The sequence below is a fragment of the Chanodichthys erythropterus genome, chromosome 18 (assembly GCF_024489055.1).
Source record: "Chanodichthys erythropterus isolate Z2021 chromosome 18, ASM2448905v1, whole genome shotgun sequence".
Classification (NCBI taxonomy): domain Eukaryota; kingdom Metazoa; phylum Chordata; class Actinopteri; order Cypriniformes; family Xenocyprididae; genus Chanodichthys; species Chanodichthys erythropterus.
Genome location: NC_090238.1, coordinates 19498692 through 19521363, shown reverse-complemented (window position 1 = coordinate 19521363; position 22672 = coordinate 19498692). Strand labels below are relative to the sequence as shown.

Here is a 22672-nt window from a genome sequence, read left to right as displayed (position 1 = left end):
GGTTTAAGGTTTTGTTTTAAATTTACGCGTTATGTTGCTGCTTCTTAGTGATGGAGAGTCCGATTCAGTCACGCGAATCGGTTCTTTTGAACTGTTCATTTTAAATAACCACGATTCACAAATTATTTTACGTCCTGACACAATCACACCATCGCGTGGCATATTTAAACGTCATATTAAGGTCATAATATATATAGAGGCACAAATAGCTATTTATTGCAATGTATGTACGGCTGTTCGATTCAGTTTCATGTGTCCCAGTTCAATTAGTTGCAACCATGATGTAGCGCATAAAACAGTAATTTAGAACCTAAATATAATCCGCAATATTAAATTAAATTTACATTTGCACGTTTGAATAAAATACTGTATATATGCTGCCAATTTTACTTTAATTTCACCGTCGTTTTGGTTGAACTGTTTCAACCGATTCAGTTAAAAGATCCGATTCAAAAGATCGATTCGCTCAGACATCTGTAACATTCCGCTTCTGCGTCATGGGGAGACACTGCAGTAGCAGACCAATCCTTCTTCTGCGCTCCACAGAACATAAACATATATATATATATAAACCTAACAAAAACGAATGAACGCCTGTCGAAAATCAGTTTATTCACGTCTCGAAAAGAGACCATCATCAGATAATCACGTACATCCCATCGTCTGCAAATTGACAGATGTGTTGTATTGTGTGCATGCTTTGTTAGTGTAAAACGTAAGCATGAAAATGAAGAAAAACACAATAACTCACTCTTTGCTCCATCTCTGTGCTGTCGGTAAGCGTTACCTCGGTTCCATTAGCAGACATGATCACCGGACCGGGGCTCGAGATGCGGCCGCCGAGGAGCAGCGCTCGGTTCAGTGCGCGCAGATGAACGGGTTAACTCATTCTGCTCCAGATCAGTTTAATGCCATCCATAAACACTTAAGGATCATGTTTAAATAGCATTCAGAATACCAAAATCCTTCTAATCACCTGTGCATCTTTTCTCCAGTAGAGAGTCTCTTATTCTGACACCTGCAGTTAGAGTATCTGTGCAACAATCTAGGTAGTTATCCTTCTGGGAGAGAAATCACTCTGGAGTAGAAACGTTTGTTATTTGCATGAAACACGGAGAGACACATAACAAATGATTTCAAGGTGTAGAAAAGGCAGAAAATATGAGAGAGAGAACAAGATATTTCACATATCATTTAAGAATATTAAGAAATAAACTGATATAGTACAAAAAATGTGTACAAAGTATACAGTAAATGCATAGATACATTTGGGAACATCAACTCCCCCCGATACACAAATCACAAGAGAAGCTAGATGTGTCATATTGGCTAGCAAAGAACACAAACAGTATCCGAGCAAATCTTATGAAACCATCTAAAAAAGGAACAATAACTCATTTATCTGCCCTTTTTTATTGTTAAACTTCAAAATACAAATTTACAACAGAAGACAGTCACACAAATTCCTTTATACAGTCTTTTCCACAGGAACAGTACAAACATTTTCCATGTTTTCTTTAAGACATTAGCACTGCTGTCATATTCATATTATATCAGATTGTGCAAAAGATTCACCTTTAAAATAATACAGTGACAAGACATTAATAGGACAAAAAAGCAGACACACACAGAAATATGCAGTTCCCTTATTGAAGTTATCAAAATTAAAATGACAATATAATCTTTTCTTGTGTGCTTGTCAGTTGTGGGAAAATAAAACAAAACAACTAAAGGCAGTTAAAATGAAAGGATGGTTAGAAGATACATGTAGTATACTGAATGAAGTTTACAAGAGAATAAAATGGTTACAAATCAGCTAAAGGAAGAACTGAACTGAGTGACAATTAAAACAATACAGAGAAATAAAAAGAAAAGCACATATTAATATATATATATATATATATATTGCAACCAGGGGTTGGAGCTAAACTCAGGACTGAAGTTGCCCATCACTGATTAACAGGCTCTGGTTTCAAGTAGTAAAATGTGCAATTCTGCATTTCACCTCAGTGAGTGAAAAGTACTCACATTTTCACAAACAGCACTCAAAAATAAAATCATAAACTCATATATCAGACATAAAAGGTAAATATGCTGTTCTATATACTGTGTATTAAAGACAAGGTGGGTGTCTTTTCTGCTGAAAAAAATCAGCAGGAACATTTTCACACATAACGTGGTGATTCAATCCAATTAAAAACCTATAATAACAGCATAAGTGAAGAAATAGGGAGCTTTTAAAAGGTTACATTTTTGATTTTTTTTTTTCTGGAAGAAACAATGACTTGATCTATTTTTATTGTAGCAGTCTTTAAACTAAATGAATGATGATGCCATAATGACTTTGAACTCTTTGAAAGGTGATTGGCTGATACCGTGTTTGGTTATATATGATTGGCTGCTGGAGTTAGAACGGAGGGGAACATTAGAACCCTGGCCTGCATGAAGGACAGGTCAGGGAGAATAGCGATGACCTTTGCTGCTTCTTCGCTTATCTTTTCATCTTTTTCTGGCCTCCTGTCAAACACGCACAAAAAGAGCATTTTCTCAGAGATTGCAGCAGAGTTACACCCAATGTGAACCTTTCTAAATCTCTAGCTATAAAGTAGCCATGTAGTTGTGCTCAACATGTTAAGGCATGCTAAAAGTATGTGTATTCATGCATGCATATGTCTAACCTGGCCGTTGTTCTGGTTTTCTCCATAGACTCCATGAGTTTTGTAAATGCGTCTGCAATGCTTCGACCAGTGGTGTTGTTCTCAATTTTAGCTGTAGTCAGTTCATATATCTCTGGATCAACACCTAAATAAACAGGAAGAATATTTTTTAAAAATAAAAGGAGACACACAAAAATGCAGACACACACATTCTTTGTTTAAAACAACAGTTCATCATACTGACAGTAACGAGAGTGAAACTACATAAGCAGGTTCTCAGAAACAGTAGAAAACTATAAAATAAAAGGTCATGCAAGACTATCACTTTCTTAGTAAGACTTTAAGATTTTCCCAGACACAGAGAAGCAAATCACTATCAATTGTGCATTAGATTAAAAGGCAGAAAAACAGAGATACTCACACTGGCAGATACCATAAGCAAGTCCAGAGAGAGGAAATCAGGGACAGAATGCTAGAGTACCAACAAATGCTAAAGATGACAACCTTCCCTAAAAATTGATTTTGAAATCACAGACACAAGGGAAAAGGAAGGAAAGCTTTCACAGCAAGCCAGTCACTTCAGCGTGATTAACCCTTTCTGTTCTGACCTGGTAGTGGAGTGTCAGTTTCACTATCTGAGCTACATTCATCCACAGGCCCAAAATAGTCCAAATTTAGCCCTGAGAATCCACCATCTTGTGCTTCACATGAGAGCCGCAGCAATGACAGCAAGACATGCAGGGTTAGTGTGTTGTTAGTAGTTCACGATATTCACCATATATCAACAGAAGTACATACACTACTGTTCAAAAGATTGGGGTCAGTATGATTTCTTTTTTTAACTGTACAGCGTACAAGCAAGGAAAAGGCAGATGAACACCAAGGAATTTAGGAGCGACAAAGCAGAAAAAGATAAGACGGGAGATGAAAGCAAGAGATAAACAGAACAGAAAACTATAGTCATACTGTAGTTTAATATATTTATTGACAGATTTAACAACGATTTGGTGCAACATAACTGGAAAAAAATTTATATCCAGAAAAAGAGCTCAATTTTGGTTAAAGGATTTTTCTTCATACAATTTAAGCTTGAAATTTGTGGCATAATGCTGATTATTACTGAAAATTATTGACTTATCCCTCAATATAAAAAAAAGCAAAATATCAAGGCAACTGCAATAGAAGGAAACCTTAAAAAACACTGTTTAAAAATATATATGTATAGCCAAAACAAAAATGTAAGCACAATTTTGCTTTTTTCAACAAAAATGAAATAAGAAGGGACGAGTTGAAAATATTTTCTGTGGTAATCAACTGTAGCTGTCAACATTATGCCACAAATTCTATGGACTGAACTTGTATTGAACCCAGAACGTTCCATTAAGATTGGGCAAAAGTTTTTTTTAATCACAGTTTGCAAGTTAAGTTGGTCAAGAAAGTGCATTAATGAATATTTCACTGCCAGTCACAGTGGGTTTTGAGACAGTAAGGAAAGAAGGAAAGACAGAATTATACATGAATATAGACTGTATCACAGAAATCCCCACTTAATTAAACCTTCACAATTTTAAAACAGCATCTCAGTGAGTTGTAGCATCTGTATGTAAATCTTTGAAAATGAGGTGGTATTTCTTCTTTAATTTCAGCCAACGAGTGCTATGCAATGGCTTCAAGTAAGTACCAGCAGTAAGGTCAGCTATTCCAAAAAAGATCTCTTTTTTTTAGTCAAACCTGAGACAGCAGCTGGTGCACAGGGACTAAATTGGTTGAGAATGTATTTAATATTGGGTATAGTTCTCTTTATCTCAAGTCTTGCATATAATGGCAAGGTAATAAATAACTGCATATGAAGCTGCATACTTATAATCTGAGGTAGTACACTTCAGCCTACTCATATTCAGTGTATACGAGTTTGGACAACATAGTAACACGGGCCTGGACTTCCAGACGCAAAACAAGAGGAGAGAGTTATAAACACAAACGAATATATAAAAAGGGAAACTGAGGTGAATTGATTTGTATCTTTGTATCTTTTCTTTGGATCATAAATAGAAATTGGACAGTTACTTCTCAAATTGTTCTGCTAATGCTAGTTTAGTGTTAAATTAACACTTATAAAACAGGAGAGAAACTTTCCTAAGTGGTGTGTGAATTGTGAAGGGAAAAGGAAGTTTGAAAAATGGAGAGAAAAGTGTCGTGAGAGAGAAGAGAAGTGCTCAGACAGGGATGATAAGCGAGGCTGCATCAGGAGTAGGATTTCTGCCGTGAGTGACGAGTGGCTTTTTCTTGAACTCTAGAGAAGGAGGAACGGCGAAAAGACGTACCGTCAATACTAAGGGCCAAAGAGGGCGCCACCTGCAGTATAACAAATGTAGTTTAGCAAGCATACAAAGTACTTTTCAATCAACTTTTAAGAGTGACAGAATGACCAAAAATTACAGAAAATCTAAAGACAAAAGTTTGGGATCAAAGATTTTTAATGTTTTTAAAAGAAGTTTCGTCTGCTCACCAAGGCTGCATTTATTTAATTAAAAATACAGTAAAAACAGTAATATTGTGAACTACTTTTACAATTTAAAATAACTATTTTCTATTTGAATATATTTTACAAAGTAATTTATTCCTGTGATGGCAAAGCTGAATTTTCAGCATTAATCTGGTCTTCAGTGTCACATGATCCTTAGGAAATCATTCTAATATGATGATTAGTTCCTCAAGAAATATTGGTTATTATTATCAATGTTGAAAACAGTTGTGTACTTCTTTTTCAGGACTGAAAGACTGGAGTAATGATGCAAAAAATTCAGCTTTGGCAACACAAGAATAAATAACATTTAAAATATTTTCAAATAAAAAAATAATTTTAAATTGTAATAATATTACAATATTATTCACACTATTACTGTTTTTAATGTATTTTTAATGAAATAAATGCAGCCTTGGTGAGCAGACAAAACTTCTTTTAAAAACATTCAAAATCTTACAGATCCCAAACTTTTGAACGGTAGCATATATATATATATATATATATATATATATATATATATATATATATATATATATATATATATATATATATATATATATATATATATATATATATATATATATATATATATATATATATATATATATATATATATATATAGCCATAGACGCATTTACTATATTGCCAAAAGTTTTGGGACACCTGCCTTCATGTACACATGAACTTTAATGACATCCATGCACATTTGTGAGGTCAGGCAGTGATGTTGGCGAGAAGGTCTGGCTCACAGTCTCCGCTCTAATTCATCCCAAATGTGTTCTATCGGGATTAGGTCAGGACTCTGTGCAGGCCAGTCAAGTTCCTCCACACCAAACTCGCTCATCCATGTCTTTATGGACCTTGCTTTATGCACTGGTGCGCAGTCATGTTGGAACAGGAAGGGGCCATCCCCAAACTTTTCCCACAAGTTGGGAACATGAAATTGTCCAAAATGTCTTGGTATGCTGAAGCATTAAGAGTTCCTTTCACTGGAACTAAGGGGCCAAGCCCAACCCCTGAAAAACAACCCCAAACCATAATCCCCCCTCCACCAAACTTTACACTTGGCACAATGCAGTCAGGCAAGTACCGTTCTCATGGCAACTGCCAAACCCAGACTCGTCCATTGGATTGCCAGACAGAGAAGCGTGATTCGTCACTTCAGAGAACACGTCTCCACTGCTCTAGAGTCCAGTGGTGGTGTGCTTTACACCACTGCATCCGACGCTTTGCAGTGCACTTGGTGATGTAAGGCTTGGATGCAGCTGCTCGGCCATGGAAACCCATTCCATGAAGCTCTCTACACACTGTTCTTGAGCTAATCTGAAGGCCACATGAAGTTTGGAGGTCTGTAGCTATTGACTGCAGAAAGTTGGCGACTTCTGTGCACTGTGTGCCTCAGCATGCGCTGCCCCCGCTCTGTAATTTTACGTGGCCTATTTAGTAGTGAGGAAATTTCACGAATGGACTTATTGCACAGGTGGCAACCTATCACGGTACCACGCTTGAATTCACTGAGCTCCTGAGAGCGACCCATTCTTTCACAAATGTTTGTAGAAGCAGTCTGCATGCCTAGGTGCTTGAATTTATACACCTGTGGCCATGGAAGTGACTGGAACACCTGAATTCAATGCTTTGGAGCATACTTTTGGCAATAAAGTGTGTGTGTGTGTATGTATTATATATATATATTATATATATATATATATATATATATATATATATATATATATATATAGAGAGAGAGAGAGAGAGAGAGAGAGAGAGAGAGAGAGATAACATATCTATGTGTGTTATGCACACTTCTCACCTGAGTGCATAGAATATTTCCACTCTCCACAGGAGTAGAAGGGAAAAGTGCAGGGGAGGCTGGAGATTTTTGAGACTCTTTGGTGGGTTCCAGCATTCCCTGAGAAGAAGGGAGAGATGATTGATGAAAACAAAAATCACATACACAAAAAAAAAGAAGATTATATATACTACCGTTTTCATTCAGCAAAAATACATTAAATTGATCAAAAGTGGCAGTAAACACATTTATAATGTTACAAATTATTTAAAGATGCTGTTAATTTGAACTTTGTATTCATAAAACAGTCCTGAAAAAACTGTATCAGAGTTTTCATAAAAACATTAAGCAGCACAACTGTTTTCAACTCATGAGTAATGATGCTTAAAATTCAGCTTTGCCATCAGAGGAATAACTTAAATTTTAAAATATGTTAAAGGGTTAGTTCACCCAAAAATGAAAATTCTGTCATTTATTACTTACCCTTATGCCGTTCCACACCCGTAAGACCTTCATTAATCTTCAGAACACAAATTAAGATATTTTAGTTGAAATCCGATGGCTCCGTGAGGCCTCCATAGGGAGCAATGACACTTCCTCTCTCAAGATCCATAAAGGTACTAAAAACATATTTAAATCGGTTCATGTGAGTACAGTGGTTCCATATTAATATTATAAAGCGACAAGAATATTTTTGGTGCGTTAAAAAAAACAAAATAATGACTTATTTAGTGATGGCCGATTTCAAAACACTGCTTCAGGAAGCATCGGAGCACAAATGAATCAGTGTATCGAATCAGCGGTTCGGAGCACCAAAGTCACGTGATTTCAGCTGTTGGCAGTTTGACACGCGATCTGAATCATGATTCGACACACTGATTCATTTATGCTCCAATGCTTCATGAAGCAGTGTTTTGAAATTGGCCATCACTTTATGTTAGTTGTTTAGTTTTTTTTTTGGCGCTCTAAAAATATTCTCGTCGCTTTATAATATTAATATTGAACCACTGTGCTCACATGAACCGATTTAAATATGTTTTTAGTACCTTTATGGATCTTGAGAGAGGAAATGACATTGCTCCCTATGCAGGCCTCACTGAGCCATTGGATTTCAACTAAAATATCTTAATTTGTGTTCTGAAGATCAATGAAGGTCTTACGGATGTGGAACGGCATGAGGGTGAGTAATAAATGACAGAATTTTCATTTTTGGGTGACCTAACCCTTTAACATAGATAACAGTAAGAAAGCTATAATAATATTTCACAATATTATGTTTTTGGGGTTTAGGACTTAGCACTTTACTCACCAGTCCGGCAGCAAACATAGGCACGATCACTGGCTGCTGCTTGTCTCCAGTGAACAACTATCAGAGGAATAAGAAAAATAAATAGACAGAAAAAAGCAAAAAAAAGTCAAATCAAAAAATAAAAGAAATAGTAAAAAAAAGTTAGCACTAATTAGCCACCATTAAACCCTGTGAATGTCTGTTTATCAGTGTTTACTGACTAGAAATATACTTCACATGAGAGAGAAACCAGCTGTGATTGACAACACTGCATGTCTATGAAGTATGTACTTTCAAGAACTCACAATATTCCTGATTCCTAGGCAGTCCAAAAGAATTCTGTTGCTATGGGAACCTGCCCACTTGAATTTAAGGCCATGAGAGCCGAGGATGTCCTGAAGGTGGCACCACAAGGCCAATGAATTCCTGCAGAAAGAAAAATGAACCAAGACCTTCATACCCTGAGTTCTTTCTCTAAAACTAGTAAAACCAAACACACAGGATATATTTAAACATTAGTCATGGAGCTCTTATTAATGGAAACAGCCTCAGGGTAAAATAAGAAATAAACTCACATTGTGAAATATGAAGTTACAATTACAACAAATAAAGTCACAATTGTGAGATATAAAGACATTTTTAGTACAGTAAGAATAGGTTTTCATACTAGCAAGCCCAAATATGCAACTATATTCTGGAAATAAGTGCAAAAGAGGCTTGTAGCCAAATTAAGTTCTTACTCCTGTGCCAAAGAGCTGCTCGGATCCCTTTGCTCCTGAGGATCCTGAGCCTGCAGGAATTCGTGGAGGGGCAGGACCTCAGTAACCCCGCTGACCTCAGAATGGATGTTTGAAGGGAAGGCAGTTCTGAAGAGATGCTGTAATTTGCAGCTGAACTCAACCTGTAAGAGATGAAAACTCAGGGTGCAGTTCATCTAAACTTTTTACACACATTTTATGGTTTGATTTCAATTAGACTTAAATCCATTAATTGAACTATTCATTTTAATTCATTCATTCTAATTCATTTTAACAAAAATAATTGACATGAATTGTGATTAACATCAAAATGACTCACAGTGCTACCCTGGAGGTCACCACTAGAGGGCGCTGTCTCAACATCTCGTTCTTCTTCACCCAGGTAAGTGCTCTGTTCCTCCCCAAATGCGGCCCATGAATCCTGTTCCTCTTCCATGCCTTTATGTGGTCCAAATGCAGTCCAGTTGTCTTGCCCTCCCACCGCCACTCCTCCAAGTGGAGCTGAACTAAAGTCGGCAAAACTGTCGCTGGGAGGCAACTCAGAACAAAAAGCTCCTTCATTGTCCGCTGCTTCCTCAGCCAGCTCATCTTCCTCCTTGAAGTCCTTCAGGGTGTCCGTGTCACCAAACTCATCATCCGTGGAGCACCTGGACATTGCCGTGACAAATTCAGGAAATCCTTCCTGGGTTATAGATTCAGTCCGGCTGAAGTCTGCAAAACCCTGAGCTGCATCTCTGAAATCGCCAAAATCCTCATCGGCTGTGGGGTCTGCGGATAACTCAATGTCCTTATCTTCTTCCACCTCTGTGTTTGCGAATGATCCATGAATTTCTTTTACGTTTCCACTTAGTTGTGTGTCAGAAATTAGATCCACATCCATGGAGGGAGCCGTCTCTGTTTCGGCTATGTCAACACAGTCTGCAGACCCATCCAGAGAACCTGCGTCACCACAAACAACAAAGTTCTCCCTTTCTGTATGCTCACCATCAGATTCTTGTGCATCTCTACAACTAGACGACTGGGAGTCGCCACATAGCTCCAGTCTCACTTCTGTCTCTCCAGGTTCAGATGCTTCTTTATGGGATGAGTGATTGTTTGAGTCTGTCAGATTGTCCATTTGGTTAATTAACTGGTTTCTGTCTAACGCATCAACTACGTTGACGTCCAGTCCAGAGTGTACTTCAGTGTCGGCGCTTTGAAAGCGTGAGGGAAGAGCTCTGTCCAGTTCTGAATTTATACAAGACTCACTGTAGCCATTACTGAGGATTTGTCCATCGCCTGTGCTGCTGATTCGGACATCAGGAAGTATTGAGGGAGAGTTCTGACCATGTTCAGCAGAGAACACCTTCTGATCGAAGAACGTCACACCATTTGTGACAATCTCAGATAATTCCTTCTCTGTTTTCTCGACACTACTTATAGATTCTCCTACCATTTTTTTCTCGTTGTTAGCCCATCCACTCTTCTCCGATACAGCAACATTCTGTATGGATTTGATGTATAGGTCAGGTGGGGACTCCTCCAGCGCGTTTGACTGGCTGAATGTTGTGGGCGTGTCGATGTCTGAGAAGCTGAAACTGGACGACACTCCTCCGCCATCAAAACCCCCAAACTCACCAAACTCATCCTCCTCTTCTTCCTCTCCAGCCTCATCCAGTGGAGGGGGAGAGGAAGAGTACAGACGGATGACATCGGGCTCCATGGTCCTCTTGCGCCACCTGAGGCCACATGCACAGACACACCCTGGAGAAAAAAAGAGAAGAGACAAAAATACAATTAGAGAAAACTTGACCTGTTATTGGTCAAGAACAAAATTCACCTGTAATTCAGCAAAAATTATGAAATAACTCTGGCTGACCCCACTTTAGCCAAAATAATCAGCTCTTTTGATTAGCATTATTAGACATGCGTATTATTAGATTTTATTATTAGACATTTTACAGACATCTGCACCATGAAAAATAATACAACAGCCAAATTAACTAGAACCAGTGATTTATTTCTAATATTTTGATTTTGAATTTTATAATTCATTTATATTTGAATTTAAAGAAAAACATTTAAATTTCTAACTATTTGAACTGTATCAGCTCTCTTTGTTTAGCCAACACTTTTATTTCCCCTCATCTGAAATTACTACATATTTAATATATCTTAATAATGCACTACTTGGTATTTTATGAGTGAACACTAAAAGCAGAAATAATACAAACGTAAAATACATGTGACGAGCTTCAGGCTAAAGCGGTCAGCACTGCTAGATCAGAGAGCAGCCCATTCATAATTTACCAGCACTTTACATGTAACCCCCCTTTCATGGGCTAAATCTAGGGCACAGTTTGAAGAAAGCTGCAGAGAGTAACACTTCTTAGTTTGTCCACAAACAGCAAAATGACCTCCAATTATTGAATAGTTCTAGGTCTCACATGATGGTTAAAGTAACAACAACTACTAATATTTAACTGTTTGTCTACAAACTCATTACCCTGGTGTAGAGTACAACGTTGGTGCAATAAGGAAAATCAATGAGTGATCATATGCAAATTCACTTTTCACTAGTTTCAGTAGGTTCATGTTTCTTGATTATAGAAGTTTCTGACAGCATACAATCTGGAGAACGGCGTTTTTATCATTGTTGCAACAGTGTGGGGAGGACCTTTTCTTATTCATAATGAAATAAATACACAGTCTAATGTGGAAGAACTTGCCTTCAGTCTGGAATACACTTTTGGTCAGATTTTTGAGGAGGCAACTCTAATTATTTAAAGAGTCACAGGCAGTCTGCAGATTTTGGGCAGTCTAAGTTGACAGATTTCACAGAAAATTGCATAGTGTATGATGGGCACAGGCTTTGATTTTTTTTTTAAGCATCAAACTATGATTCCTTCCATCCAGTCGAAGGATTTCAGCCTTTTTTGATCTTTTGACCTGATTTTAAAACACATATCGTAGCTTCATGTGTATTCTAGAACAACTTGTTGTTGTGACTGGTAGTGTGTGATCCTCATATGCCCAGTAACCAATTGAGTAACCATGTACAGTAATCATTTGCAAAGTTGGCAATGTATGATGTGTAATGTTTTAAAGGGGTGATGAACTGATTTCTTGAGCTTATGATATATAAGAGGTCATCATACTATAAGAATATCCTGTATGTTTCAGCACTGAAAACTTCCTTGCTAGTTCAATAAAAGCTTTTATTGACACCAGACCCAGCAAACAACAGGTTTTTCAAAGTGGGGATCTATGACGTCAAAGGGCAGCAAGCACCGCCTCCGCAGAAGAAGATCAACACCTACTTCATCGCTGCCTCTTTAGCCCCGCCCACCGATTTGCGCATAAGTAACATAGGCCTATGTGGTACTAAACCAGATCGAGCTACCAAGCAATAACATGCTGTTGAGGATTACAAAATATTGTGCAGTGCCTGGACTCGACAGTAATGCAACAACTGTGTTAAATCTAATGCCTGATCTGAAATGTAATAATTCATGTACAGTAAGATGTTCTTTGTTGGTGTCAGTAAATCAAACCCGTGACTAAACATCAACTTAGTGTTGTTTCTCTTAACAGGATGAAAAAAATCATTTATTTAACAGTGATTAAATTATATAAAGAAAGCGATCAAAGAAAGCTCCATTTGCAATCGTTGGAGCAGCGTGCGCTGAAGCTATCATTCAAACAGTGCGAGGTTGTCGTGACTGATATGCAAAACTAGAGAGAATTTCAAATGGAAAGATGTCAGCCAATCACAGCAGTGGGCATTTACACTGAAGTCTCACAGCAGACACGCCCCTTAAAACAGAGCGTTCAAACCAGAGGGCTAAAACCAGGGAAGGAAAAATGCCTTTTATTTCTACATTATGACAATTTTTGATGTAAAAAGCATACTAATATTATAAGTGCACCCCAGGAAACATTATAAGACAATAAAACAACGCAGTTCATGACCCCTTTAAAATATATTCATATTTTAGAAGTCATGTGAATCATTCCAGCCTTTACTGAAGCACTAAACATTAAGGTCTGTTTTCAGTGGAATTACTGTAATAAAATAATAATTACAAATAACTTAAAGTTCACCTATTGTGCAGAATTCACTTTTTCACTTTTAAGTCTCTCCAAACGTGCAGTTACAGATTAAGAGCAGGGGAAGCCCCGCCCATGACTGGTGACGATCTGTCCTATTAGCATAGATGCCGCCCAAAGTGAGCCGCAGCAGTCTGCCATTTCTGTTTACTCGCTGTAGCAGCTGGAGATATACAATGTCTGCACAAGAAAACATTACAAATGCTCTGTTATTGGATGTACCAACGAACATAAGAGTCTCTGTAGACTCCCGGCATCTGAGGTACTGAGGACACTGTGGATGAATTTCATTTATGAAGGAAATGTGCAGAAGTCAGTAAAATATTAAATATTTGTGCAAATCATTTTACGCCAAACTGCTTTACAAACGAGGCTCAGTTCATTGCTGGACTTGCACAAAAGATTAACATGACGGTACTTGCTAGTCGATGAATCAACTTGACTCCACAACAGCTACATAAATGTATCCACGTCCAGTTGCATTCTAAAGGTTGCAACTTCTTCTTGAGTCTCTCCATTAGAGTCCGACTCCGGTTTGAACATGTAAGTCTGAACACAGCTACTCACAATTTCTGACATTTTGGTTATGTGAGATTCTCCAGTTTTGTTGTTGTTGAGTATCCGAAGCGTGAGCTGATAAAGCTCTGCCCTCTTCTGGGAAGGGGACTGGGAGCAGCAGCTCATTTGTATTTAAAGGGGCACACACAAAAACTGTGTGTTTTTGCTCACACCCAAATAGGGGCAAATTTGACAAGCTAAAATAAATTATCCATGGACAACCTTGAAAAAAAAATCATTTCAAAACTGTGATGGGCATGAATAATTTCTTAAACATTATGGGAAAAGTTATTTAAATTGCTATAGTGAAAGCATCTGTGTCCTATTTATGCAAGAGATTATTCTTTGTGAGAGTATATTGACTAAAAACTAGGGCTGACTGAGTAAAGCCGGTTCACCGATTACCGCTAAATCGCCATCACCTGCTTTCAAATGGAGCGCCATTTAATAGACAGAGCCGTAGATCACTGACAAGCCACGCAATATCGCATTCATTATTGCAGATGAATCGCCTTCGATAATGAACGCGATATTGCGTAGCTTGTCAGTGATCTACAGCTCTGTCTGTTAAATGCCGCTCCATTTGAAAGCAGGTGATGGCGATTTAGCGGTAATCAGGGAACCGGCTTTACTGACGAAATGCGCATGACAATCTCATGTGATATATCATGCAGCCCTACTAAAAACGTCCTTAAAAATTCCTGGAAATTCATTGGTCAAAAAAATTTGTTGAGACCCTGAAATAGGTTGAAACTCTGAATGATCTTTTTTAAACATCCTTATTTTTGGCATAAACATTTAATGTTTCTGTTCCAAACAAACATATACTGATTAATCTCTGGTATGACCACCTCAGCAGTCTTTCCAGTGTGATCATGAGGGTAGACAAATATCCCCCAAACTGGTTTTGTGGATTGTGCTGGACATGACATTCCTAGTCATTTCCTAGTTATAAAACCTTCTGAATTGTGGATTAGGCTAAATCTGGATTCTTAATGATTTTATAGGCAGTAGATGCATGGAGTTTTTGTCCCTCAGTGTTTGGGCTCCAGCTCTGAGTCCGTGCTGTTTGTCTGAGAGCACAAAGGAAGTGGATTGGGTTTCCTCATCAGTTTACACTCCCTTCAAAGAGGACATATCAGTGTTTACACAGTGTGCGTGTGTATGTGAGCGTGTCTGTTTGCCCGAGGCAAACTAAATACTCCAGTATGTGGGCTAGTAGGCAAATATTTCAAATTATATTGGCCCAAATTCATATCGATGTACTTTTGTGTTTGTGTAACTGACTTTTATAGGGAAATTTTCAGACTGTGATTTTCCAGAAACCAAGAACGTCTGTGCAGTTTACATAAGAGTGTGCTTTAAACTTCACTACAAATTTAATTTAACACAAAAAATTAAACACAAAAGCCACAGTATGCTACAGTTCAAAGATTTGGGGTCAGTAAGATTTTTTTTGTAAAGATATTAATACTTCTACAACCTCATTCTACAACAGGGGTGTCCAATCTGGCACGGAGAATGATATGGACTAATAAAAAAAAAAAACAGAGCTGCACAAGTCCACTGTCCAAAAAACGAAACGTTTTTTATTTTTATTTTGGTCAATCTTTATTCTGGGCTTGCAAACAAAGTGGTTTGTAATAATTTCCCAAAATTTCATTTATGTGTAAATATTTACAAAGTCTGTAAACAGGATGTTACGCAGGCACATGCTGAATACGGACACAAAAAGGAGAACAGACGCGCCAGCGGAGAAAATACTGTACCATGCACAAGCTCACTGTTCGTGAAAAATAGGAAGAATTATATAAATATTGAATTGGGGTTGATATGAATGTATCTCTGAAGGGAACTGTCTTCAGAAAAATTTTGATGGCTTTTCCTCTTATCTCCTTATAAAGTAGTAGCCTAAAAGTACAGCTCTGCTTTGTGTATAGCGGTAACTATGGAAATTATATATAACTGCTGTTATAAGCGCCACCTACTGTCAGAGAGTGAATTTGCATTTTCATTCAGTCCGTCTGCTGATTTTGTTTTGCGCAGGTGTCTCATGTAGCATAATTTCACAAACCTAAAGTCAGAACATGCTGTTTTTGCTGTTAATCTTGAAATTACACAATAATTTAAAGGTGCCATAGAACATCTTTTTAAAAGATGTATTATAAGTCTAAGGTGTCCCCTGAATGTGTCTGTGAAGTTTCAGCTCAAATACCCCATAGATTTTTTTGCCTATTTTGGGGCATCATTAAATATTTAAATGCTCACGCTCCCCGCCCACGGAGCTTGCGCTTGCCTTAATCAGCATAAACAAAGTTCACACATCTAATATAACCCTCAAAATGGATCTTTACAAAGTGTTCGTCATGCAGCATGTCTAATCGCGTAAGTATAGTATTTATTTGGATGTTTACATTTGATTCTGAATGAGTTTGATAGTGCTCCGTAGCTAAAGCTAACATTACACACTGTTGGAGAGATTTATAAAGAATGAAGTTGTGTTTATGAATTATACAGACTTAGACTTGTGCCAATATTTGGTAATGCGATAAATCGCGATAATGAATATGCACAATATTGTAATCGTCGGCACTTCAGAATACCGTAAATAATAATTTATTACCAATTATTAATTTTTTATAAGGCAATTAAGAATACTTTACCCATCAATCGTATAAAATGCGCAACACCGCTGTATTCTGCGTCAAAAGGACACGTGCTCAGATGTAAACAATCCCAATGTGCACGAGAAGCACATGGCGGAACCAGTGAAGGAGACGAGCTGAATGAAAGTGCGCGTTCACTCTCTGACAGCAGAGGGCGCTGATGGAACAGCAGCGTGCAGCGGTTACCACGGAAACCGTGCAAACAAAGTAACTGCGCTAGTGAAGTTTTTAAAATGCTTCAAACAGCCATTCATTTTTTTGTAATCTCAGTGTTGTTCATCACAGCACCAAATACTGAATACTTAAAAAAGACTTAAAAGAATATTTATTTTCAAACCTGAACATTTTTTTATATTTTAATCTGAACTACAACATGCCCTAATGATTAGAAATGTTCTGATTATTTGTTATTGTTCAGTAAAACTTTGAAAACATACAGCTTCATTAGTTAACATGTTAATTCATGAATTCATCACTAAACTGACAATAAAAATACTTATAAAGTATTAATTATTATTAATTAATGTTAATTTCTTAGTTACTATTTAATAACATTACTAAAATCAAAATAATTTATTTAATGGACCTGAGATAAAACTAACAATGATCAGTTGTGTTTCTAAACTAACATTAACAAAAAATAACACTTTCTGTAACAAATGTAGCTATTGCTTAATCTTAGTTAATGCATTAAATAGAGTGAAGTGTTATCTGTTGTTCTTTATAGCCTTCTTTTGCATTTTAATCTGTTTGAAAATTTCAGTCAGAGTTGTTTTTGTTTTATTACAAAAAGAGTTCTTAAACCAGTTAAACTATGACAAAAATGGTTTTGCAACTTATTTTAATACCGTAATAATACCGTATACCGTGATAAAAGCTTCATCAATTAATCGCAACATGAAAATTTGATACCGTCACATGCCTAGTCAGACTGCAAGTGTTTAATAATGAAAATAGCGAGTCTTGTCTCCGTGAATACAGTAAGAAACGATGGTAACTTTAACCACATTTAACAGTACATTAGCAACATGCTAACGAAACATTTAGAAAGACAATTTACAAATATCACTAAAAATATCATGTTATCATGGATCATGTCAGTTATTATCGCTCCATCTGCCATTTTTCACTATTGTTCTTGCTTGCTTACCTAGTCTGATGATTCAGCTGTGCACAGATCCAGATGTTAATACTGGCTGCCCTTGTGTAATGCCTTGAACATGAGCTGGCATATGCAAATATTGGGGGCGTACATATTAATGACCCCGACTGTTACGTAACAGTCGATGTTATGTTGAGATTCGCCTGTTCTTCGGAGGTCTTTTAAACAAATGAGATTTATATAAGAAGGAGGAAACAAGGTGTTTGAGACTCACTGTATGTCATTTCCATGTACTGAACTCTTGTTATTTAACTATGCCAAGATAAATTCAATTTTTAATTCTATGGCACCTACAATTAAATGCAGTGTTTGCCTCTAATATCAAAGAGCTACACATATTTTTTTAACCAAATAAACAACAAATAAATTTGCTTTAAAAAAAATCTGCAACCAGTATCAGAATCAGCCAATTTGCTACTAAAAAAATTGAAATTGGCCATGAAAAATCAAAATAGGTGCATCACTAATAAAAACATTAAATAAAGCATTATTTAAAAAATCTAATAGTTTTTTTCATTGTAAAAACAAACACAGATTTAAGGAGCAGTGTACTACTTTTCTTGCAAATTAATTTGTTGTTTTATGTTTTTTTTTTTTAAATAATTCAGCCCGCACATGGTTATTTTTTTCCAATCTGGCCCTCATCCTAAAATGAGTTTGACACCCTGTTCTACAAGGATGCATTAAATAGATCAAAAGTGATGGTAAAAACATTTATAATGTCACAAATTATAAAAAATTACTTAAATTCATCAAAGAGCCCTAAACAATATACATCAGTTTCCACAAAAAAATATGAATAATGTTTTATTATTATTGTTATTAATAAGACACATTATTAATACAACAATATTATTTTTTAAGGATGATTTCTGATAGATCATGTGACACTGAAGACTGGAGTAATGGCTGCTGAAAATACAGCTTTTCCCCTCACGGGAAAAAATTATTACATTTTAAAATATATTAAAATAGAAAACTGTTATTTTGAATTGTAGAAATATTTCACAATATTACTTTTTTACTGTATTTTGATCAAATAAATGCAGTCTTGGAAAGCATAAAAAAATAAAAACATTTAAACCCACCCCTAATGTTTGAAAGGTAGCGTATGTGTCACATCATGGGTCTTGTTTAGTTTCATTATCCTGTTCTGTTTAGTTTCATTGTCACTGTCTCTGCCTGAGTTCTAGTTAGTTTCCATGCTCTCTGGTTAGTTACACACCTGTTCCCTGTTTCTGTTATTGACCATCCTCTGTGCCTTCACGTGCTATCAGAAATGATTGTAAATACTAGTTTCCTTGCATTAATGTTATATGTGAGTGTGTAGTATTCTCGAAGTGTTCATTAAAGTCTCTTTGTATTGTTCTGCGTCACATGCCTCTTTATTGTATTTGCTACATGCTCACTGACCATGGCAGTATGTAGGTTAGGCTACTGTGTGACCTAATTTAGTTTTTTCCTCCAGTCAGAATCAGATTACTTAACAGTGTCCATTAGATCGTCATGCCTCGTTCACGGGATGCTGACTTTAAAGGTTTTGGCTTGCATAACTTTGTCATTGTAATTATGTAAAACAGGACAAAAAAAAGTTGCCAGCTGAACTCTCACCTCATTAATTATTTGAAACACGAATCATCTAAGTTTGTGTTTTATGGATCACTCAAATGTAATCAAGGGCATTGCATTGATATTGATAAATCAATTACTATAAGTGTTAGTCTACAAGTGTTGTTTTTAACAGAGTTATCTTGAGTTCTAGAATAATCATCCAGCATCTGTCACCTGATTATAGTTTTTGTAGATCTACTAGCTTTGTAAAAGTTTTGACAAAACTGCTTTCATTTTCCACAATGGTGACTGCTGTGTAGTGTTAAGATTTGTCTTCATAGAAATCACTAGAATAGCCGAAGCCATTTATTAGATTATCCACATAGTTTTAGCCATATAACGTAGTATTGTGCCATATGTCTCTAATTATCTTCTTTAATCTATCATTACACTGTTGACCCAACTCCTACCCCTTAAAGGGGACCTATTATGCAAAATTTTAACATAAATGTGTGTTGGCAGTGTGTGTACACAACCACCTTATAATGATAAAAATCCAACCACTCCTTTTTTTTAATCCCCATAAAAGAGAGCACTTTATTACAGTTCATCAGAGTTGATTTATGGATATAAAGTTTGCCAGTTTATTAAGCACCACACGAAAAGTCATAAGGTCTTTATATATTTGTTTGCTGTTAGTTGTAATGACTGTTTCTGTGTAATTCGCTGTGTATGTTGATGATAATGCAAGGGAGAGAGAGTTTATGGATAATATTTTAGTGCACACTTGCACTGTATTTTATTAAGCTCTTACAGTGATTTTCTAGAGTGAAAACAGATGCTTCATCTTTTGTGTGAAGTACAATAAACATCATAAAACTCATTGTAAAGTTGTACTCATGTAAAATTTTGGTCCGGTTAGGGCTGCACGATATATCGCATGCGATTGTCACGCGCATTTCGTCAGTAAAGCCGGTTCCCTGATTACCGCTAAATCGGCATCACCTCCTTTCAAATGGAGCGGCATTTAATAGACAGAGCCGTAGATAACTGACAAGCTACGCAATATCGCGTTCATTATCGAAGGCGATTCATCTGCGATAATGAATGCGATATTGCGTAGCTTGTCAGTGAACTACGGTTCTGTCTATTAAATAGAGCTCCATTTGAAAGGAGGTGATGGCGATTTAGCGGTAATCAGGGAACCGGCTTTACTGACGGAATGCGCGTGACAATCGCATGCGATATATCGCCCAGCCCTAGGTCCGGTACAACAGGCTTGTACTAATATGGTGGAAGAAGACAATAAAAAGTTATAGCCGTAATTTAACTAAACTACACCTGTTCTATCTCCATGCAGCATGTATTCGTTTCTGACATTATAGCGCGTCCTGACTGAATCCTGACACCGGAGAATGAGCTCTTGAAGCTCCGCCCTCTTAGGCCGAGCACAGCAGCTCATTTGCATTTAAAGGGCACACACTGAAACGGCACGTTTTTGCTCAACCCCAAAAAGTGGCAATTTTAACATGCCATAAAAAATTATCTGTTGGGTATTTTGAGCTAAAACTTCACATAAACACTCAGGGGACATCAGAGACTTATTTTATATCTTGTAAAATGGGGCATAATAGGTCCCCTTTAAACCTAACCATAACACCAAACCTGTCCCTAACCTTACCCGTATCCCACCTTGATTGCAGCAAATATACTGCCAAAGGGTAATGCCACAGAGCAGACAACTGACAAAACACAAACATCTAGATACCATGATAATGCAAATCAGGTGGTTTTCGGCCTTCTGCTTTATATATATAGACAGAGATAAACAGACAGATATTGTATAAGGATTTCAAAACTGCATAGATTATATATTGAAGAAGTTTTTTTCTTCTCTGGAACACAAAATGAGCTGTTTTTAAACATATTACAATACAAAAAAAAAGAAGCAATGAAAGTAAAAGATGACAGCCTGAGAATCTTTGTACTTGGTTTCATTGCATATTTTCTGCATACAGTGACAGTGAATGGTGACTGCGACTGACATTCTGCCTAGCATATTTTGTGTTCCGTGTGAAGAAAAAAAAAGGGTTGAAACAACATGAAGATGAGAAACATATGACAGTGTTCATTTTTAGATTAAATATTCTTTTAACTTGCACCTCGACTAGAGGAAGTATTTTCCACGAGCTGTCACGTCTGTTTTGGCATTGTGACACGAGACGGCTGTCATCAGCCGGTGTGCTTTCTAATCCACTTAACGCCTCAGAAAAACACATCTAAGGACATTGCTGTAACACTAATGTTAAAGTTAGGACTGCCATAGACAATGCCACAAAATTGGTCATTAGACGCTACTGTCGTGCAATCTACGTTAAGTGGTTTGACAACAGCGAAAGCCGCTCATTATTCTTACCTTCACCTATCCGCTATGGATGATCATGACGGACTCTCAACCTGTTCAGCGAGAGGACAAGTATCGTCTTGTCTTGTCTGGGTAAAGTTAAACCGGTTCTCACTGCCAGTTTCTGCGCTCATCCGGAGTTCCGTGTCCAACAATATGCAACCGGAGACCCGGGGACCTTTATTATCACTCTGCCAGATCACAAACAGTGATCTATCGCCCACTGTCGGTGCGGAGCAGAGACACGACACGAGACAACAATGAATGTAGATAGATGAATCTTTCTTATGATAGAATACAGATTTGTAGCTGTAGCCTAAATCATAGCTGGAATCAAAAACACATTCCGCGCATTGCACGATTACTGTGCACTTTTGTATCCCGTATCCTTTAAAAGTAAGCTAATTCCATGTTTTTGTGAGACATATTAGATGGGGTTTTTTATATTTTATTAGAAATTAACATACTATAGCTAGTTTAAAATGCAAAAAATAAAAAATAAACTACCAGTAATTTTAATCACAAAAAAAAAAAAAAATGGTGTGCCTCATTTCTTCATTTTGTGTACAACCTATGCCCCATTTAACAAAATATAACATAGCTCAAAATTGTACACCCTGTTACCCATGTCATTATAAGAAAAAATGGACCAAACAAATATTTCTTTAATATTGATATAAGATTATAATTATCAATAAACCATCATTCAGTCCCAACTGTACTAAATTCTGGGTAAAAGAATATCTTAATGAGACCCAGAAAAAAAAGTTTTTTGAATTTAGTATTTTTTCATGTCATTTTTTTCATTCTTTAGAGCATAAAGAAACAAATGAAAAAAAAAAAACATATTTGAAAAATTATATTTTATGTTATGCTATATCCTCTGTGGTGGACACCAGGACTAAGTTGTTTAAAAAATAAAATTACATTTAATGACATGTATAGGCAAAAACAATGGGATTTTTTTTAATCACCAATCAATTTTTAGGCTTCAGGATTTTTTTAACCAAACTTTGTATAAAGATGAATCTCAACTATGTTATGAAAGATAGAACGGAATGAATGGATATACACCATTTTACTTTATGCAATATATGGGGAAAATAGTCATACATGGATTTTCCCATTCAATACAATGCATCTATACACTAACATCTAATTTGCATATTAATGTGTTCTTGGAGCAACATGTAATGAAAAAAGAAGTGTAATAATAATGGGAG

The 22672-nt window shown here is 36.6% G+C and overlaps 1 protein-coding gene across 2 annotated transcripts; it reads right to left on the bottom strand.

Moving 5' to 3' along the window:
* Positions 1 to 1108: 1108 nt before the first annotated feature.
* aftphb (aftiphilin b) lies at positions 1109 to 21618 on the bottom strand. 2 transcript variants are annotated; one of them, XM_067367358.1, is made up of 10 exons: positions 21462 to 21618; positions 9339 to 10762; positions 9002 to 9162; positions 8567 to 8687; positions 8283 to 8339; positions 6995 to 7093; positions 4982 to 5012; positions 3266 to 3358; positions 2679 to 2802; positions 1109 to 2517 (listed from the first exon to the last, which is right to left on the bottom strand). In XM_067367358.1, exons 2-10 carry the CDS (start codon positions 10719 to 10721, stop codon positions 2385 to 2387), a joined length of 2202 nt encoding a protein of 733 aa, XP_067223459.1. In that variant the 5' UTR covers positions 10722 to 10762; positions 21462 to 21618; the 3' UTR covers positions 1109 to 2384. The 2 variants fall into 2 exon arrangements, with proteins under 2 accessions (XP_067223459.1, XP_067223458.1); XM_067367357.1 differs by lacking the exon at positions 3266 to 3358 and having other exon boundaries at positions 1118 to 2517.
* Positions 21619 to 22672: the final 1054 nt, after the last annotated feature.

Bases quoted from the DNA above. Each gene is read 5' to 3' on its own strand.
- aftphb (XM_067367358.1), bottom strand. From the start codon at position 10,721: ATGGAGCCCGATGTCATCCGTCTGTACTCTTCCTCTCCCCCTCCACTG. The intron at 9,163-9,338 runs GTGAGTCATTTT...CATCTCTTACAG, and splicing joins GTGACCTCCAGGGTAGCACT to GTTGAGTTCAGCTGCAAATT. The intron at 2,518-2,678 runs GTTAGACATATG...CGTGTTTGACAG, and splicing joins AAAACCAGAACAACGGCCAG to GAGGCCAGAAAAAGATGAAA.